Genomic DNA, 21200 nt, shown 5'->3' with positions numbered 1-21200 from the left:
CTAATAACTTATCTGTCGAACCCAATCCAGGTTCGGTTCTGTTCACTTCAAATTCTAATAACTTATCTGTCGAACCCAATCCAGATTTTGGTTCTGTTCGCTTCAAAATCTAACTCATCTGTAGAACCCAATCCAGGTTCGGTTCTGTTCGCTTCAAAATCTAATAACTTATCTGTCGAACCCAATCCAGGTTCGGTTCTGTTCACTTCAAATTCTAATAACTCATCTGTAGAACCCAATCCAGGTTTTGGTTCTGTTCGCTTCAAAATCTAACTCATCTGTAGAACCCAATCCAGGTTCGGTTCTGTTCACTTCAAAATCTAATAACTTATCTATCGAACCCAATCCAGGCTCGGTTTTATTCGCTTCAAATTCTAATCACTCATTTGTAGAACCCAATCCAGGTTCGGTTCTGTTCGCTTCAAAATCTAATAACTTATCTGTCGAACCCAATCCAGGTTCGGTTTTATTTGCTTCAAATTCTAATAACTTATCTGTCGAACCCAATCCAGGTTCGGTTTTATTTGCTTCAAATTCTAATAACTCCTCTGTAGAACCCGATCCAGGATCGGTTCTGTTCACTTCGGAATCAAGGAACCTGTCATTAGAACCGTATTAGGTTTTGGGCAGTTGAACAGTTCTGCACCTGATCCACACTGTGACGGGTTCTAGTGAAGTTGTGAATAAATGTTGAATTTTTGTTTCGTAGTTTGAGGTATTTTAGTTTGAAACAACAAAATGGATTGTGAACAACCAGGGTTGGTCCTTTTCAACTGTACTTTTGATTTGTTTTTTGCTTTAAAAGGTCAAAGGTCATGTTGAAGCAAGATCTTTGACCTTGAGCCAGCGGAGTGTCTGTGTTGAGGCAGCTGAACATGAGAAGAATTCAAACATGATCTCTTCACATTCATCCTGTATGAGATTGCAGACTGCAGAACCAACCAGAACCTTTTGACCTGAAAAACACCATCAGACTGTTTCTCAGGTCGAGCCTAATCTGGTTTCATTCTGATTCAGATTTCAGTTTCTCAGGTCAGGCCTAATATCCTTTCATACTGATTCAGATTTCAGTTTCTCAAGTCGGGCCTGACCTGGTTTCATACTGATTCAGATTTCAGTTTCTCAGGTCGGGCCTGACCTGGTTTCATACTGATTCAGATTTCAGTTTCTCAGGTCGGGCCTAATCTGGTTTCATTCTGATTCAGATTTCAGTTTCTCAGGTCGGGCCTAATCTGGTTTCATTCTGATTCAGATTTCAGTTTCTCAGGTCGGCCTAATCTGGTTTAACTCTGATTCAGATTTCAGTTTCTCGGGTCGGGCCTAATCTGGTTTCATTCTGACTCAGATTTCAGTTTCTCGGGTCTGGCCTAATCTGGTTTCATTCTGATTCAGATTTCAGTTTCTCGGGTCTGGCCTAATCTGGTTTCATTCTGATTCAGATTTCAGTTTCTCGGGTCAGGCCTAACCTGCTTTCATTCTGACTCAGATTTCAGTTTCTCAGGTTGGGCCTAATCTGCTTTCATTCTGACTCAGATTTCAGTTTCTCAGGTTGGGCCTAATCTGCTTTCATTCTGACTCAGATTTCAGTTTCTCAGGTCGGGCCTAATCTGGTTTCATTCTGATTCAGATTCCAGTTTCTCAGGTCGGGCCTAATCTGGTTTCAGATTTCAGTTTCTCAGGTCGGGCCTAACCTGCTTTCATTCTGACTCAGATTTCAGTTTCTCAGGTCAGGCCTAACCTGGTTTCATTCTGACTCAGATTTCAGTTTCTCAGGTCGGGCCTAATCTGGTTTCATTCTGATTCAGATTTCAGTTTCTCAGGTCGGGCCTAATCTGGTTTCAGATTTCAGTTTCTCAGGTCGGGCCTAACCTGCTTTCATTCTGACTCAGATTTCAGTTTCTCAGGTCGGGCCTAACCTGCTTTCATTCTGACTCAGATTTCAGTGTCTCAGGTCGTGTCTGACCTGGTTTCATTCTGACTCAGATTCCAGTTTCACAGGTTGGGCCTGACTTGCTTTCATTCTGTCTCAGATTTCAGTTTCTCAGGTCGGACCTGACCTGCTTTCATTCTGATTCAGATTTCAGTCCAAATGGATTTTGTTTGGAGATGCACCCTAAATCAGAACTCAACCATTTGCTGTGTTTTGACAAAGTCCCATCAGACGAACTTTAGTTTGGACGTAAATAACTGACTGAAGGCTTTGATTTAATTTGATCTGATCAGGTTCTGAGACACTGATTTCACCTGATCGGGTTCTGAGTCAAGACTGTTTAATGCAGCTTGTGGTCTCCAAGTGGTTCAGGTTTCCGCAGCAGGCTGACCCAGATTAACACTTTGAGCAGAGAGGAGCGTGAAATCAGCTGCTAACATAACTGGTCCAAACCAGCATCTTCTCTGGAACCAGTCTGATGTTTCTCAAGACATGGGAGGAACCCTGGACAGTTGGACTGTGGTTCTTCTGTTAGCGATTCAAATAAAGGGCCTTTGAGTGCTTCATGTAAATTTGTACGTAATATTAGAGGTAGTAATGAGGTCAGTCAACAAGCTCACAGTCCACGTCCTTAAAATAACCACAGCGTTCCCCCCAGCCCCCCGGACCACGTGGTTGCACACAAACAACTCGGACACCGTTAAAATCGACACTGTCAGCCTGGTGGAACAAATGTTAGCTTTTCACAGAACTGTAACGCTGGTGAGTAGACTTTAGGGTTCAGTTTCTTCCGCCTGCTTCCTGTTGGTTTATTTCACTTTGTTCCTTCATGCAAATGTTTCATCTTGGCACAGAGTAGTACTTTGTCATATTCTAGGAATTGTGTGAATACTTTCTACTACATTGTTCCTGTTTCGTTGGATTTTTGTGTAGTTTTTCTGTTTCAGAACAGATCCTTCTCTGGATCAGAGGGTACTGGTACTGGTTCTTATGGACTCTCTGTCACCATTTGCTGCCCCCTACAGGCTGCAGTGTTTATCACAACCATCTGTGGAGTCAAAAATACCGCTTTAGAAATCAGAGCATCATAATTCAGACACAACCCTGATGTCACGCTTTCATTGGCTGATCAGGATCAGGAACTTTTCCACGTCAGGCTCACGCAGCAGTTTTAACACCCACCAACATTTGCCCATTTATGTAAGTCAGCCAGGGATCTTCAACTTGTTCCAGAAAGGGCCGACAGGGTGCAGGTTTTCTTTGCAACTACCCACTCCACCAGGTGATTTCACATTTAAGCAGATGGAATCAGTTCATCAGTGACACATTCTGCTGGAGTGGGTGGTTGTAAAGAAAACCTGCACCCTCTCGACCCTTTCTGGAACAAGTTGAAGATTCCTGGTACCAGTGCTGGTTATATAACTCATGCTCTGTTCTTGCGTGGTACAAGAGAGATCCAAACCTTGCCCCACATGGTCTGAATCTCTCTCGTACATTGTTGGGGAAAATAACCTTTTTTCAAAACACAGAAAATCTCAGGTTCCCCCCGTGAATCAGTGGGCAGTGCAAATAGAATACACAGACAATTTGAATTTAAGGTAAACCTACCAGGTTTATTAAAACAGTAGAGCAGATCAATCATCAGAAATCACTCATCTTTGAGCAAAAATGGGTTCAGAATGTATACACATCTTTTAATAACATCACAAAACCGATACCCACAGCATTGTGCAGCAAATGAACACTCTTCTTTTCAAAAACAAAGTTTTTAAGCTTTCAGTCCACAAATCTGTCCGAGAGTGGTATCCAGTCCCACACGTCCTCAGTCTGAGTGCAAAAAATGTAATAAATGTAACTCCATGATAGAAATGGAGAGGAAAAAAATAGCCCATAAAGCAGGGCATTGTTATTAATCCTCAATCGTCAAACGTTGTGATGGAAACTGATCTGATAATCACCCTGAGCGTAGAGGCCACCATTACATACGCCCTCACATTGCCTTCGTGACAATGTGTTACTCATTAACTAATGTAGATCAGTGTTGAGTCACTCTCTTCAGCTTGTTGTTGCAGCTCCGTTATGAGAGGAAAAGTCCACGAGTTCAGTTCACAGCGATGTTATTGTATTGCTCCAGACACTCTGAAGGTTGTCTCAGATAAGAAATAACCCAGCCATTGTTTTCACATTTTACAGAATATCATTTATGGAACATCATGTCAGGCATCAGTCATGACTTTATTCCAAATGGCCAATGCGTGACATGTTTTAAACCAACATGTTCCACCCGACTTCTAAGCACATGTTATTTTTGAAAACCTTAAACCAAAACACTTTACTGATTTGAGAGTCAACACACCTGTCAGCAGTTCCACATGTTCAATACAATTCATCATCAGCACATATTTCAATCATTAATCAAACTGTATAATATTATATCATTTCAAAACCATCATGAATCAGTTGAACACCTATCAAAGCATAGGTATACATATTTTCATTCATTTGGCATCATGATAAAACCCTTAAACACATTATGGCACAAGTATACACTCTATTCAACTTCATTCATTCCATACAATATCTAGTTCGTTTAAAGTGGCATGGTGTACATACTTCTAAACATTTGTTACTTTTTGAAAATTATGAACACGAAGCCTTTTATTCAGTTTGGTAACTTTTAGCATTGTTAGCACTCAAAGCTAATTATGAGTAAAATAGCATATATTTTCATTTATTCTTTACAACATGTGGGGCATCAATTGACCTTCAGGGCTTTTAGTTATCCAAGCAGAACCTGTGGTCAGACTTGTTCAGCACTAGTCCCATTTTTTGGACCGTCTGTCTTGGTTTGAGGGAGTTTGATACATGAAACACCTGAACTGCTCTTTGTACAACTTCCTGTTTTCTCATTTAAATTGATAACTCTTTGTTATTTATAAATATTAGTTAAAATATTAACAAAGGAAAAACTCAAGCTCTAGATCTAATTTAGATATCTTGATTAAAAACTGCAGTACATATGTTGTAACCGCGTTTTTCAAATGCAGGCTTCTTCAGAAGGCACTTGAGCTTCAGAACTGGAACTTTAGGAGGTTATTTTGGATCACAGTATTCAAACCTTTAAAAACCTGCAGACCACTGTCCCCTGTTTGAATGTTGTGTCACAGTATTTGTCTTGTGTTTCAGTAACCTTTGTAGCACCATGGCAAGAGCGAGCATCTCCGTTTCTGGTTCTTCAGGCTCCAGTCTGGAATTTGAGGACTATTCGCTCTACAATAACCTGACTGATGACCAGCTGCTGCAGCTCGCCATTGAACGCAGCCTGACCAACACCCACTCCAGTGTCATTGCTGCTGTCCCGACTCTTCAACAGCAAAGTAACAGAAGCACCTTGAACCTTCCAGATAGAAGAACCAATACTCCTGTAGTCCGCCACAACCCCTCTCCAGCCCAGACCACTGCACACTACAGTTCACCAAATCCTCCGAAAGAAAAGCCACCTGATCTGTAAGATGCTAAATCCACTAATTCACATTGTTACAACCAGATGGTCTAGATTTCAGTCCTTCAGTTGTTTGGTTCTTCAGAACCACAGGCTCCAGCCTTCACAGTCTTAAGAACCAATGAGGCTAAACTTCAATCTCCAGAACCATACAGTCTTAAGACCCAAATGGTCTAAACTTCACTGTCTTAAGAACCAATGGGACTAGACTTCAGAGCCTTAAATGGATCATTAAAATCTAATCTCCACAAAGTCACATTCGTCTAAACTGTGATCTTGTAAGTTGCCTGGTTGCTCAGAATCTTTTGTCAGTAGACAATGGACCTGAGAAGATGTGAGACATGCGTCTCTGTGACGGGATTAGCTGTTGTTTTGGTGTCAACAGGAAGAACTTTGATGGAACCGTCAGTCGGTTTATGACCGGGTCTGGGAAGCGTATGGTGGCCTATCGCAAACCTGATGGTAGCTTGGTCCATATTGCTCCAGAACCTGAAGAGTGAGTTACAGCATCAGGTCTGTGTGATCGATCTGTGAAGCAGAATGTGGTCAATGTCAAAACATTGTATTTGGTTTCTACATTAAATGAATTTGGTATTTAATTAGTCATTTTCTGTTGCCTTTAAATGTTAAATGTCACTCCAGCACACCTTCATACTGTACTCACACCTCTAAAAAGACAAGACACATCATTTATGTCTTGTTTTTTTTTTTTTCCTGCAGGGAGGAGGAGCCTATTTTCAAAGCAGTGCGTCTTGGTGATGTCAGTCGAGTTAAAGCTCTGGTGATGTGTCCAGGTACAAACCTGATGCTGCCCAGCAAACCTGGGTGGTTGGCGATCCATCAGGCAGCCTGGTTTGGCCAAGAGGCCTGTTTGAGAGCCCTGCTGACAGGTAAATGAAGCCTCTAACTGCCATTGTAACAGCTATCACATTGGAATCAGTCAACACTGTGGAAGAGGGACACATGCTGAACTTTGGTCTCCAAGAGGTGGATTGGTAGGTGTTTGGATCTGACTTGCAGGATTTTAAAGTCCTGTTGCTGGTCCATAAAATTGTTCATGGACTGGCTCCTTCCAACTTGGCGGACTTGATCAAGCCCCAGGTACCGGCGTAGCCCTTGCGCTCACAAGGAGCAGGAGATCTGTGTGTTCCAAGGGTGAATAAAAAGTCTGTGGGGTATAGAGCTTTCTCTGACCGTGGCCCTGTTCTCTGGAACGATCTACCTGCATCTATAAGGCAGTCTGACACGATAGAGATGTTTCAATCAAGACTGAAGACCCACTTTTTTAGATTGTCTTATTGTTAATTTATTTTTTATGTTTGCTTTGTAATTTCTTTTGATTCTACTATGTTTTTACCTTTTTACTCTACCCTTTTCAATTTTAATTCACTTTGTGCTGCTATGAATTGTGTGTTGTGTGAAGCGCCTTGAGGAGACTCTGTCGTGAGATGGAGCTATATAAATAAATAAAATTGAAAAATTGAATTGAATTGACGGTTACCATGGTGACGGGTGTGTCAGGGGTTGGACTGCTCTCCATCTGTGTGAGATGTATCTAGTGTGGGTGATCATTGGGGATTCGGGGTGAGCTCAAAAGGGGCTGGCAGCCTGGGATTCTTTGTGGGCTGCGCCATCCTGTATTTAGGGTTTGAGCCCAGGTTGTAGTTCATTTGACAGGTTGAGATCATCCAGCTAAGACATTGTGTCACCTTTGAGTAGATCATCTGAGTTATGTTTCATCTTCTTCACAAAGATGTTTGTTTTGGGTTTTATGTCTTTGGTTTTAAATGAAACCATTGTCTATTAAGTAGGCAGCACAGTGGATTAGTGGTTAGCACTGTTGCCTCACAGCGAAAAGGTCATGGGTTCGATTACCATTTGTGGTCTTTCTGTGTGGAGTTTGCATGATCTCCCCATGTTTGTGTGGGTTCTCTCCGGCTGCTCCAGCTTTCTCCCACATCCAAAGACATGCAGGTTAGGTGGATTGGAAACTAAACTGTCCGTTGGTATGAATGTGTTTGTTTGTCTGTATGCGGCCCTGCAACAGACTGGCGTGTTGTCCAGGGTGAACCCCGCCTCACGTTCTATGACTGCTAGGATAGGCTCCAGCCCTCGCGACTCTTAATTGGAGTAAGTGGTTGAAGATGAGTGAGTGAGTGACTATTAAGCAGTTAAAAATGGGTACAGTGCCCTCCAATAGCATTGGAACACTTGGTATTTCACACATTTTAATTTGTTTACGCCATTTGAATTACAAAAAAAAAAAAAATTCCCTTAAACTCAGGCTGAAAGTAAATCTCTACAACTTGATAAAAATTAATTAAAAATATAAAAGCCAAGATGATGGGGTGCATAAGTAATCAGCCCCTTTGGTATAATACCTGTAAATAATCAGTTTTATTGCCAGTTTTCTTCAGACAGGTCAGGGGATGGATACATGAACATTTCCAAGTCACTGAATATGTCTTGAACTTTATTTGCATCAGTTATGAAGAAATACAAACAGTATGACATATTCAATATTTATGAAGTATTAATGATCATTTTATGACTGAAATAAAGTTTCTCTTTACTGAGAGGAAAAAAATACTCTGCAGGAAATTTTATCTTTAAAAAATCGTTTTCCAATCTTTGCATGGTTCGAACATTTGAAACATAAACATTTATGATAATGATGGTTTTCATTGGTCCTGATTATTTGGTTTGGTTGATTTATAATTGATTGAATGTGATTTATTTATTTACTTTGATTCCAGCTCAGCCCGGGATGGTCAACAAGCGAACAGAACGTGGCGAGTCGCCACTACTGCTCGCCGTCAGCAGAGAGCATCTGCAATGTGTTCAGGTGCTGCTGGAAAATGGAGCAGACCCTGAGGTCATGAGTCATGAACGAGAAACAGCGTTGTATAAAGGTAAGAATGCCAAGAAGTGATGTCATGTTCCTAATATTATTTATTTATGAATCAAATACAAACAAAACATCTCCTTAAGGGGAGGTGATGGTCTAGTGGTTAAGCGTTGGGCTTGAGACCAGACGATCCTCAGTTCAAATCCCCACCTGACTGGAAAATCACTAAGGTCCCTTGGGTAACGTCCTCAATCCCCTAGTTGCTCCCGGTGTGTCATGAGCACCTTGTATGGCAGCAGCCTGACATCGGGGTGAATGTGAGGCATTATTATAAAGTGGTTTTGAGCATCTGATGCAGATGGAAAAGTGCTATATAAATGCAGTCCATTTACTATTTACACAAAATTTAAAAATGTTCCAATCATATTGGAAAGCTTATGCTACATTATATGTCTGATCACAAAGATTCCAAAAAGGTATAGTTTGGACTATGACTGAACGTTCTGGAGTTATGGGGTAAAAACAGCAAGAATGGTGACAAAGGTCAGTTTCAGTTTGTACAGGGGTCAAAAGTTAAAGTTGCTCCAATTTTTGTAAAATATAATGCAAATTATTGGTTGAGTTACTGGGGTTTAAAAAAGGAATAGTTTGCACCATGTTTATGCTTAGTTATCAAGTTACAGGGTAACATATGTCATAGGTCATAGAATCAAAGTCAAAGTCGGCTTGACAATTCTTCACATGTACTAGACATACAAGGAATCGAAATTTCGTTTCTCACCTTCCCTCAGTGATGACAGGACGAGACATTTCGACAATAAGGACAGTGAAGTGCACAAGTATTTACAGTGTAGTGTCTGAGGTCGTAGTAAAAGTGGAAAGTGTAGTAGTGCAAACCATTCAGTATTTGCAGCAGCAACAGATTTTGTTAAGACACTGTGCAAGTGGTGTGGTAGTGAAAATCCAATGGACATCGACATTGTTTGACCTTCAATTTGCAAACCAAGCATTCAACACAGTCGAAACTATTCCATTTATTAATCCTATTTCTCTTCTTTTGGCTTAACTTTCTTTTCTTTTAAAGACTTACTTCAAGTTGGCAGCATTGAGTCCAGGCCACGGTCACATTTCGTTTGTATAGCCACCTCTGTCACACAGTCATGCTCATTTTCCTTTGGTACTTCTGGATTTTAGGCTTTGAAGGGATCGGTGGCTGTAGTGTTGCTGATTTAAGTAGTTGTTGTATATCCTTCGTTTCACTTTGGGGGGAATAAGACAAGTTTAAATGATGAAATTTTACAGTCTTTTACAGCGCTCTGTACAAGACCGTCTGACTAGTTTGTCATCTTAGTACCTCACTGATAGTCCTAATAACAACCAGGAACTTTTCTAGGAATGTTTCATTAACTTGGAAAACCTACTGCGTAACATTATTACTGACCAAATCTTGAAGAACTATTGATTGAAGTCAATGAAAACCTCATAGTTAGATCAATTTAGCTCATGGTTCCAGTCATTTATCTCGTGCTTAGATTGGTTAGCTCATGGTTGGATCAGTTGTTGATCCATGAGCTCATGGTCACTCAGGGTTAAATTGGTACACTGGAGAATAGTTTGAATTTGACACTTTCTTCACTCCATTAACTGCAATCTGCCGCTATAGCTGTGTTGCTATGGTTACTTCCAGTACCACTCTCAGTGAGGTCAAATTGGAGGTCAGATTATTGACCAGAGCTACAGGTTTCCTCCTGCCTGCTGACCAATCAGAGAGCAGGATTGTGGGTGTTTGGAGGTGAATATCAGCAGAGCGTGTTTGAGATGTGGTCTGCAGGATATAATGAGGATGTCATTTACATTTGCAGCCTGTGAGAGGAACAGCCCTGCGATGGTGGCGGCGCTGCTGAACCATGGCGCAGAAATCAACACTCCCTGTATCCAGGGTTGGACCGCCCTACAGGAAGCCACCTGCCGCAACAATGTAGAGATCCTCGAGATGCTCCTGAAGGCCGGCGCCAAACACAACCTCACCAACATCTACGGCATCACACCTCTGTTCACTGCGGCACAGAGCGGGCAGCTCGCCGCGCTGCGTTTCCTCCTCAAACACGGTTGGTATGCGGAGCCTCCCCACAGTTTGTCCCACCTCAGAATGAGCAGACAGTGAGTGTTTCTTCTTCTCTCAGGGGCAGACATTAACAGCCAAGCTTCTGATGGTGCCACGCCACTATACGAGGCTGCTAAAAATGGACACGAGGAAATCGTGGAACTCCTGCTGTCCCAAAACGCTGACGCCAACAAACCCGGTAAAACCGGATTACTCCCACTTCACATTGCTGCTCAGAGAGGAAGTGACACGTACGTATACAAAATAACCCCAGCCCGGATTAGGAGTGAGTTTTAACCCGACCTGGATTAAGAGTGAGGTTTAACCCCAGCCCAGATTAAGAGAGAGGTTTAACCCCAGGCCGGATTAGGAGTGAGTTTTAACCCCAGCCCGGATTAAGAGTGAGGTTTAACCCCAGCCCGGATTAGGAGTGAGGTTTAACCCCAGCCCGGATTAGGAGTGAGGTTTAACCCCAGCCCGGATTAAGAGTGAGGTTTAACCCCAGCCCGGATTAGGAGTGAGGTTTAACCCCAGCCCGGATTAGGAGTGAGGTTTAACCCCGATCTGGCTCAGGAGTGAGATTTACTCTTTTACAGACTCTGTGTCTGTCTGCTTTGTTCAAATTAGGAAACAAAACAACAGAAAGATTGCAGCTAAACAACCACAAATATTCCAGATGACCAGGATGTGAAGGTTCAAGTCCCAGTCAAATGGAGTACAGTTAGTGAGTCATTGGTTGAACTGATGTCGGATCAGTAACTGACATTATTCAGTTCTCACTCCAAACCTGATGCATTTCCTAACCCCCACAAACAAACATGTCAGACGTGATGCAAAGTGTCAGGGCTGCAGTGGGGTCCATCCCTGTGGGTTGGGACTCGTCACTGTGTGTACAAATTGTTCTGGGCCTATAAAATGATGAGAAGAAAACACAAAACAGCATAAGGAAAAAGCAAACTTTATCACCAGTTACGAGCTGATGTTTCTTCTTCTAGAATCGTGTCCATCCTGATTCCAGCCACCGGCAAGGCCAGAGTCCGCCGCACCGGCATCAGTCCACTCCACCTGGCCGCTGAACGTAACCGTGACGACGTCCTGCAGTCTTTGATTGCAGCAGGCTTTGATGTTAATGCCCAGCTGTCAGAGGAACGGTCCAAGATGTACGAAGATCGCAGAACCTCGGCACTCTACTTTGCCGTCATCAACAACAACGTTGACGCCACCCGCATGCTGCTGGAGGCTGGCGCTGATCCCAACCTGGACGTGTTCAATCCACTGCTGGTGGCAGCCAGGTTGAGTTGCATCCAGACCGTCACTCTGCTGGTCAAGCACGGCGCCAATATCAACGCCCAAATCCCCACCCACCCCACCACCTTCCCTGCCGTCTACATGTTCTGCATGAAGTACCTGCCCATGTTCAAGTACCTGCTGGACAGAGGAGGCCACGCCCTCAGCTGCTTCGACTGCGTTTATGGCAATGGTCCACATCCGCCAATCAAAACCAGACGTTCGGACAGAGACGACCTCTGTGACGCAGGCGGACTCCTTTCAGTGGCCAGTCAGAGGAGAGGCATTCAGGTGACCTGCTGCACTGCACAGAAATATTTTAAACATGAACCAGAGAACCTGCAGAGGGTCCGCGTTTGACATCAAGATGACATGTCCGATTCGGCATGCGTGTTCTCAGAAAACAAAAGCAGTTCAGTGTACTCAAATAAATCCATAACATGACAAGTAAACATCAAAAATAATCATGAATATGTGCAGTCTGCACAACATCACACGCTGATGACATCAGCAGCAGCATCAATGTATAAAAAATTGCCAAAACTAAAAAGATGAATTCAGGTTGTATGACAATGTGACCTCTGACCCTGTGTGTTTCACTTGATAGTTCTGTGAGATGATCTCTGCCCCCAGTATATGTCGGTGGGCGGGTCCAATCATTGACGTTCTGCTTGACTACGTTGGTCATGTGACACTTTGCTCCAGACTGATGGAGCATCTGGACAGTTACCCGGACTGGAGTGGCATCAAAGAAAAAGCTGGTGAGTGATGTCAGGAGCCACTTCTGGCCACGCCTACATCAGGACCCAGACTGCGTGGAATGTGTTCAGGTGTCTGATGAAGGTGTTGTTCCTTTCAGTGCTGCCACGTACGCTGCTGCAGCTGTGCAGACTGAGGATCCAGCAGCTGATTGGACGCAGGCAGCTGAAGAGGTTACCGCTGCCTGGTGGACTGATCCGCTTCCTGCAGCATCAGGAGGGGGCTGTGGACCACTGAGGACCTTCTACTGACTGGTAGACATTCACAGCAGTGCAGGTTGTTGTTTTTTTTGTTTGTTTTCTTTTTAAAGCCTACTGGTGCATTTGAACGTTGTTGGTTTTCCCATTTTTGTGTGAAAAGAGGCTCTCCAGAACATTAAGGTGTTCATGATGGCTTGTAGAGAGCAGTTCCCTGTGAAGGATCATAAAGGTCGTTTCCTCAACACATCATGTGACCACTCAAACATTGCCAAAGGCTCCACTGAAGTCAGGATTACCACTTGTTTAGTCACCAAAACCATAGGTGCCAGTGGTTTCCACCTAGCCACAACTAGCACTTAGCCACAGTGGTTAACACGTAATCACAACAACTAGTACTTAGCCACAGTGGTTTCCACCTAACTACAACAACTAGCGCTTAGCCACAGTGGTTAACACGTAACCACAACAACTAGTACTTAGCCACAGTGGTTTCCACCTAGCCACAACAACTAGCGCTTAGCCACAGTGGTTAACACCTAACCACAACAACTAGTGCTTAGCCACAGTGGTTTCCACCTAACCACAACAACTAGCGCTTAGCCACAGTGGTTTCCGCTTAGCCACAGTGGTTTCCACCTAACCACAACAACTAGCGCTTAGCCACAGTGGTTTCCACCTAACCACAACAACTAGCGCTTAGCCACAGTGGTTAACACCTAACCACAACAACTAGCACTTAGCCACAGTGGTTAACACCGAACCACAACAACTAACACTTAGCCACAGCTGTTAAAACGTAACCACAACAACTAGCGCTTAGCCACAGTGGTTAACACCCAACCACAACAACTAGCACTTAGCCACAGTGGTTAAAACTTAGCCACAACAACTAGTACTTAGCCACAGTGGTTAACACCTAACCACAACAACTAGCACTTAGCCACAGCCGTTAAAACTTAACCACAACAACTAGTACTTAGCCACAGTGGTTAAAACTTAGCCACAACAACTAGTACTTAGCCACAGCGGTTAACACCTAACCACAACAACTAGCACTTAGCCACAGTGGTTAAAACTTAGCCACAACAACTAGCACTTAGCCACAGCGGTTAACACCTAACCACAACAACTAGCACTTAGCCACAGTGGTTAAAACTTAGCCACAACAACTAGCACTTAGCCACAGTGGTTAACACCTAACCACAACAACTAGCACTTAGCCACAGTGGTTAAAACTTAGCCACAACAACTAGCACTTAGCCACAGCGGTTAACACCTAACCACAACAACTAGCACTTAGCCACAGTGGTTAAAACTTAGCCACAACAACTAGTACTTAGCCACAGCGGTTAACACCTAACCACAACAACTAGCACTTAGCCACAGTGGTTAAAACTTAGCCACAACAACTAGCACTTAGCCACAGCGGTTAACACCTAACCACAACAACTAGTGCTTAGCCACAGTGGTTTCCACCTAACCACAACAACTAGCGCTTAGCCACAGTGGTTTCCGCTTAGCCACAGTGGTTTCCACCTAACCACAACAACTAGCGCTTAGCCACAGTGGTTTCCACCTAACCACAACAACTAGCGCTTAGCCACAGTGGTTAACACCTAACCACAACAACTAGCACTTAGCCACAGTGGTTAACACCGAACCACAACAACTAACACTTAGCCACAGCTGTTAAAACGTAACCACAACAACTAGCGCTTAGCCACAGTGGTTAACACCCAACCACAACAACTAGCACTTAGCCACAGTGGTTAAAACTTAGCCACAACAACTAGTACTTAGCCACAGTGGTTAACACCTAACCACAACAACTAGCACTTAGCCACAGCCGTTAAAACTTAACCACAACAACTAGTACTTAGCCACAGTGGTTAAAACTTAGCCACAACAACTAGTACTTAGCCACAGCGGTTAACACCTAACCACAACAACTAGCACTTAGCCACAGTGGTTAAAACTTAGCCACAACAACTAGCACTTAGCCACAGCGGTTAACACCTAACCACAACAACTAGCACTTAGCCACAGTGGTTAAAACTTAGCCACAACAACTAGCACTTAGCCACAGTGGTTAACACCTAACCACAACAACTAGCACTTAGCCACAGTGGTTAAAACTTAGCCACAACAACTAGCACTTAGCCACAGCGGTTAACACCTAACCACAACAACTAGCACTTAGCCACAGTGGTTAAAACTTAGCCACAACAACTAGTACTTAGCCACAGCGGTTAACACCTAACCACAACAACTAGCACTTAGCCACAGTGGTTAAAACTTAGCCACAACAACTAGCACTTAGCCACAGCGGTTAACACCTAACCACAACAACTAGTACTTAGCCACAGCCGTTAAAACTTAACCACAACAACTAGTGCTTAGCCACTTAGTTTTAATTTTGTTCTGCTCTTTATGCTGATTTTATTTCACCTGATTTTATAACTTTGTGCGTTCTTATTGTAATGATGTGAACATTTTGTAAGACTGCTTCAGAAAACAATAAATCTGTTTATAGACCTGTTCATGTCCATCTTCTGTTTCTCGTTATGTGAACTATTTTTTGTTCTTGGTGTGAAAACTGTTGATTCTGCAGATGATTGTTGAACCATTGAAGCGATATTTTGTGTTTGTGATGAAACTTGAAATTACCTTCCGTGACCTTGAAAACGTGCAGCCGTTTGTGTGTCTGCTAGAACCAAAACCCGAATTTTAGGAATGATGTTAAAGTGTGTGCTCCAACAGAGAAATTTTTTCAGACAAACAGCAAGTTTTGAATTCACCAGAGAAAACAAAGGAAAGCGAGCAAAATTCCAGCTGAGAAACACAAACAGAAAAAATGAACTTGGCACGAAAATCACTTCAAATTTTATTTGATGATGAAACAAAATTATTTTATTCCAAACATTTACTGGCTGAACTTAAAATGTGCTAGAGCTGTTGCCCCGCGACCTGATCTCATATAAGTGGTTGAAGATGAGTGAGTGACTGAGGACAAAAGATGACCTTCAGAGCTTCAGTGTCTGGTGTGACCTCTGGTGACCTTTTGGACTCTGGTGTTGGACATGACCTCTGGTGACCTTTAGGGCTTCAGTGTCAGATGTGACCTTGGACAGTACTCTGGCAGTTGACTTATGATCCAGTTGCATGGCGCCAACAAGTCTGTAGCAGACAGTGACATGATGGAGAATCCTTGCTGTGAGATCATAAAAACAAAAATTAATAAAAATGAGAGGAAAACTTGGAAAAACATGTAATAAAACCAACATCAGGGATCAATAAGTGTCACTAACCAACAGCAACGTGTTTCTCAGGTCTGGAATCAACCTGTCTATTTGCAGACACAGAGAGGCAGGAATCAACCCATCTGGTCAGCATGTTGGTGACCACCAACTTCATCAAATGATGAGTTTTAAAGCATTTCTATGGTTCAGATTGATCAAACAAACTCCTACAGAGACAAACACACAAACAGGGGGAGAACATGCAAACTCCATACAGAAAGGCCACAGGTGGGAATCGATTCCATGACCTTCTTGCTGTGAGGCAACAGTGCTAACCACTAAGTCACTGTGCTGCCCAAATATATGCACTTATAGATATGAAATTTTGCTGAAAAAAAATCAAATGTTTATTCATGTATATATTTATTTTTCCACTCACTGTATTTTGTTTATGTTGTACAAATTGAGTCGGACGAAATGAAGAGACATAATTTCCACAGTCGAACATGTATGTGTCCTTTATTCACACAAAGGTAAAAACTTGAAGCTTTCCAGGCACACAGACTTATATAAGGCTCGGGCCGGCTGGGTAATTACATAAACAGCAGGTGCAAACGTTTGTCTGTGCTTGGCACAATGCAGTGAGTGATCAAAGTTTGCATACACATTGTTTCCAAAAATGTCTTGATAATCAATGGAACATCGCCCGGCAAGGGACCTGCCTGATGTGTGTCTTGGCTCATTAACGCAGTGTCACCTTGAGTGGCAGACATGCACGTGTGAACAGGTTTAACATATACAGGTTTGGTTCATCAACATGGGTAAGGCAGGAAACACAGTATAATTGTAAGTGGATGACTTTTACGTGCGAACAGATTTAACCTAGAGTGGGCTACTGACTTGGTGAGTAATGTTCAAACAACACCTTGCATGTGCGTGTGGGGGCTACAATGTGCAATATCCACTGCCACTGAAATATCCACAGTTTTGCACATGCTTTTCCCGTTTTAAAAAATATGCAATCTCTTTTTTACAACTATGTTATTAGAATTGTTTTCTTTTTAATTTGCGCTGTGGACATGCCTGGTTAATTTGGTTAAATTTTATGTTTAGTTTTCTTTACTTCTCCAGATCTTTGAAGTTTGCGCATGGGTTACACGGGTTTATATTTGTACTGAAAGACTTGCACGTTACCTTCCATTGTACTGGTTACAATGACAATAAAGAATATCCAATCCACTTTAGTTGTATAGCACATTTTACAAACAGAATGTTACCAAAGTGCTGTACAAAAATGGAGTAAAACAGTGCTGCTACCATGAAAATAGTATACATGCATTAAAACCATAAATAAATAAATGACTATATCATGAGAAAAGTACAAAATCAAACCATAGGTAAAATCCATAATAAAATATCATAAAAGTACAAGTTAAAACACTAAAAGACAACAGAGGACCATACAGGGGTGATTCTTTAACTACGGGCACTATTGGCCTTGTAAATGTAATTTCCACCACACCATTGCCTTACAATATAAAGAGCCTTGGGGCAACTGTTTGTTGTGATTTGGCGCTATATATATGTGCTCTGTCACTGTTTATCTCCATAGAAACTACCCAAACAATCTTTCATACTAACTGTTTAAAGGGACATTACAGTGTTGTTGTGGAAATTACAGCAATAGTGTGGAACAACTACATTTTGTTTAAAAAAAAAAAAATCACAACAGTTGTATGACATTGAATACCCCAATTATGTTTTGATTATTTTACTGATATTTTATTCAGAGATATTTTAAAACATTAGAAAAAAATTTTTTACCATTCATTTTTATCATTGAAGATCAAAGTCTGGGTGTGGGACAAGCACAAAAGGCAATATTTGCATATAATGATGCTGAAAAAAGGTGAAAAAGTCATCATAGACTACTAGAACAAATTTCTTAACACACTTTCATTGTAAAGATAACTATAAAAGTGTGAAATTTCCCATTTTTTCTGTTTTTCATACAATATGATCAAAGGACATAAGTGCCTGTAGTCTAAGAATCACCCACAACTCACATGGAGCTAAAAGCCAGAGAATAAAATGGGTCTTCAGGTGAGACTTAAAACACTCCACTGTGGGGGCTGGTCGGACATGGAGGGACAGAGCTTTCCAAAGTCTGGGACCTGCCACAGAGAAAGCTCTGTCCCCCCTGGGTTTAAGCCTGGTCTTTGACACCACAAGCTAGAAATGGCCCTCAGACCTCAGAGCACACGACGAAGAATAAATTTGGAGGAGGTCCACTGTGGTACTGTGGGGCTAGTCCATTTAAGGCTTTATAAATAAATAATAAAATATTGAATTGAATTTATTAGGCACATATATGCTTAACAAAAATACCTCGTACACAAACAAAACTCATAGACAAAGTAGTTGAAAGAAAGAAAAAAAGAAAACTATGTACATGGTGCCCAAAAGGCATAGGCAGAGGCAACGCTTATCAACACCTGCACCCCTCTGTACAGTCAAATTAAACCACGCTATGTGCCTGATCCTGAACCATCATTTCCAAACAAAATGTGAAGTCATATATTTCCCAAACAGCTCCTATTATGTGCTCGTTACCCCCAGACATTTTCAGTAGTAAGGATTCAAATGTATCTGTGTAGGCTCTCAGTTGTCCAGGTGGTTTCCATAGGCATTAGGTTTCGAGGAAGCATTCTGTGTGAAACAGTTGAAACCCAGCCTTAACCGGGGAGGGGGTCTGAGACATGCTTTGTCCCCTGTTTACAATGAGGTACTCAGGTCAAAGCAGTTTCAGTCTTTTGTTCATGGCAATGAGTCATTCACATCATCAGGAGAGGCGTCCGTTCCATCATTAGGAGGGACAGCTGCCCTGTCATTAGGAGGGTGCTAACTAGAGCACAATAGTTGCTAATTAGAGCTACTATTTAGTCACTAGCCTATAGCAGTCTGCCTCTCGGTAGGAGGGGTCTGGTTAGGTTTAAAACTCCAGCTTTATGGCTTCTGTTTATTCTTCTCTACAAGAGTCAAGACAGACGTCAGACCACCAGAGCAAGAAGTTTAGCTGAGGAAGCTTCTGCGATTTGAAGCGAAACATCCTCGTGTCAAGCAACCCAGTCCAGTCGAAGATTCAAGCTTCTCTACTATGATTCAAGTGTAACAGATTCTTCATACAACACACAATCTCAACCTGTTTCATCAGATACATATCCAGAGAACACCATTTCTTTATATAAATATTTGAACTGCTTAATATTTGGATATTGTTTGAGTTCCTCAGGTAGATTATTCCATTTTTTTGGGGCCACAAATGGAGACACAAGCATTTCCTTGTCGTCCGAGCACCCGCAATTTTAAAATGACACAAACCCCTTAAATTATATATTTCTTCTCTTTGCGTAAAAAAAAAAAAATCTTGAATTCTAAATGGCAATTGCTTATTTTTCACTTTGTAAATAAATTGAACAGTCTTGAATGTTATATCATAGAGTTTTAATATTTTCAATTCAATGAACAACGGGTTGGTGGGATCCCGATACCCTGTATTGTGGGTTGTTCTTAATGCTCTTTTTTGAAGGATGAATAATGGTTGCACTGTAGTTTTATAGTTATTGCCCCAGACTTCAGCACAATAGGTCAGGTAAGGTGCAATCAATGCACAATACAGAGTGTGTAGTGAACAAAACTGAACAAAACAGATTTGTGTGATCTGCAAAGAAAACTGCTCTGAACACATCGGAAACTTTACACAAATTGTTAATGTACAAAATAAATAACTTTGCTCCCAACACAGAACCCTGAGGCACCTCACAAACAATGTTCAGATACGAAGAATAGCAGTCCCCCAGTTTTACAAACTGCTTCCGGTTTTCTAAATAGCTTTTAATCCAATTCAGAGCCACTCCTCTGATCCCATACACATCCATCCATCCATTTTCTTCCGCTTTATCCGGAGTCAGGTCGCGGGGCAGCAGCTCAAGCAAAGCCGCCCAGACTTCCATCTTTTGAAATAATATGTTGTGATTGATTGTGTCAAAAGCCTTTCTTAGGTCAATAAATAAACCTATTACTATTTTCCTTTGTTCCACATGTTTATTGATCTTTTCTATTGCATTGAGTAGTGCCAGTGCAGTGGACCTTTTTGCTCTAAAACCATACTGACAGTCATCAAGCAAGTTGTGTCAATCTTTAAATTTATCCAACCTGCTGTTGTAAAGTTTTTCCAATATCTTTGAAAATTATGACAATAAAGACACAGGCCTGTAATTAGTAAAAAGATGTTTGTAACTAGATTTGAATAAAGGTATCACTTTTGCCACTTTCGTACCAATTGGGACAATTCCAGTTTTAAATGATTTATTCAATATATATGTTAATGGTTTGGCAGTTTCAGTAATTATTTGCTTTACTAAGGACATCCATCCATCCATTTTCTTCCACTTTATCCGGAGTCGGGTCGCGGGGGCAGCAGCTCAAGTAAAGCCGCCCAGACCTCCCGATCCCAAGCTCCTCTGGGGAACCCCGAGGCATTCCCAAGCCAGCTGAGAGACATAGTCCCTCCAGCGTGTCCTGAGTCTTCCCCGGGGCCTCATCCCGATGGGATGTGCCTCCCAAATAGTTGTTAATTTATTTTTATAGTCCTTATATATATAATCTCTGCCTCTCTTGATTTACTTTTAATGAATTCTCTGTATAGCATATTTTTCTTCTTACAAGCATTTTCAGCCCTTTTGTTATCCATGGGTTAGCCTTATATTTATTATTTGCACTGTACTGTATAATTGGACAATTTTTGTTGTATATATCGAGAAATATCTTTCAAATTCGGAATATGCTAAATTAGCATCATGCTCTGTGTAAACAGACTTCCAATCCTGCAGAAGTAAATCATTTTTAAGGCAGTGATAGCTTCTTCAGATTGCAGGCATTTATGATATTGTATTTTCTCATTACATTTTCTTTTTAAATTTAGACCAGTTACTAGAAAAATTAGTAAGTGGTCACTAATATCATTGATCAGTAAGCCACTGTTTTGGTCTCAATATATTACTAAACATATTATCAATGAGTGTCTTAAAATTGATTCTAAGATTAACGGGAGCCAATGCAAAGATGCAAGAATAGGTGTGATATGAACATGTTTTTGCTCCCTGTTAAAAGGCGTGCAGCAGCATTCTGGACTAACTGCAATCGATTAAGGGTATTTTGATTTATTCCTAGATAGAGTGAATTGCAGTAGTCCAAACATGATGAGATAAAAGCATGCATGACGCGCTCAAAATCTGACAAATCTAAAATCGATTTAATTTTGGCTAAAAA

General features: G+C 41.8%; 1 protein-coding gene across 1 annotated transcript; it reads left to right on the top strand.

The window, feature by feature from the left end:
- The first annotated feature begins 2628 nt into the window (after nucleotides 1-2628).
- On the top strand, nucleotides 2629-12840 carry LOC117503388 (ankyrin repeat and SOCS box protein 2-like). Its single transcript, XM_034162602.1, has 10 exons — nucleotides 2629-2692; nucleotides 5117-5437; nucleotides 5818-5928; nucleotides 6153-6322; nucleotides 8189-8344; nucleotides 10143-10388; nucleotides 10464-10635; nucleotides 11380-11962; nucleotides 12279-12432; nucleotides 12531-12840. Exons 2-10 carry the CDS (start codon nucleotides 5133-5135, stop codon nucleotides 12665-12667), a joined length of 2034 nt encoding a protein of 677 aa, XP_034018493.1. The 5' UTR covers nucleotides 2629-2692; nucleotides 5117-5132; the 3' UTR covers nucleotides 12668-12840.
- The last annotated feature ends 8360 nt before the right edge of the window (nucleotides 12841-21200 follow it).

The sequence above is a fragment of the Thalassophryne amazonica genome, chromosome 21 (assembly GCF_902500255.1).
Source record: "Thalassophryne amazonica chromosome 21, fThaAma1.1, whole genome shotgun sequence".
NCBI classification, from domain to species: Eukaryota; Metazoa; Chordata; class Actinopteri; order Batrachoidiformes; family Batrachoididae; genus Thalassophryne; species Thalassophryne amazonica.
The sequence above is the reverse complement of the archived record's forward strand: the minus strand, read 5'-3'. Positions and strand labels throughout refer to the sequence as shown.

Bases quoted from the DNA above. Each gene is read 5' to 3' on its own strand.
- LOC117503388 (XM_034162602.1), top strand. From the start codon at position 5,133: ATGGCAAGAGCGAGCATCTCCGTTTCTGGTTCTTCAGGCTCCAGTCTG. The intron at 5,438-5,817 runs GTAAGATGCTAA...TGGTGTCAACAG, and splicing joins AAAGAAAAGCCACCTGATCT to GAAGAACTTTGATGGAACCG. The intron at 11,963-12,278 runs GTGACCTGCTGC...TTCACTTGATAG, and splicing joins GTCAGAGGAGAGGCATTCAG to TTCTGTGAGATGATCTCTGC.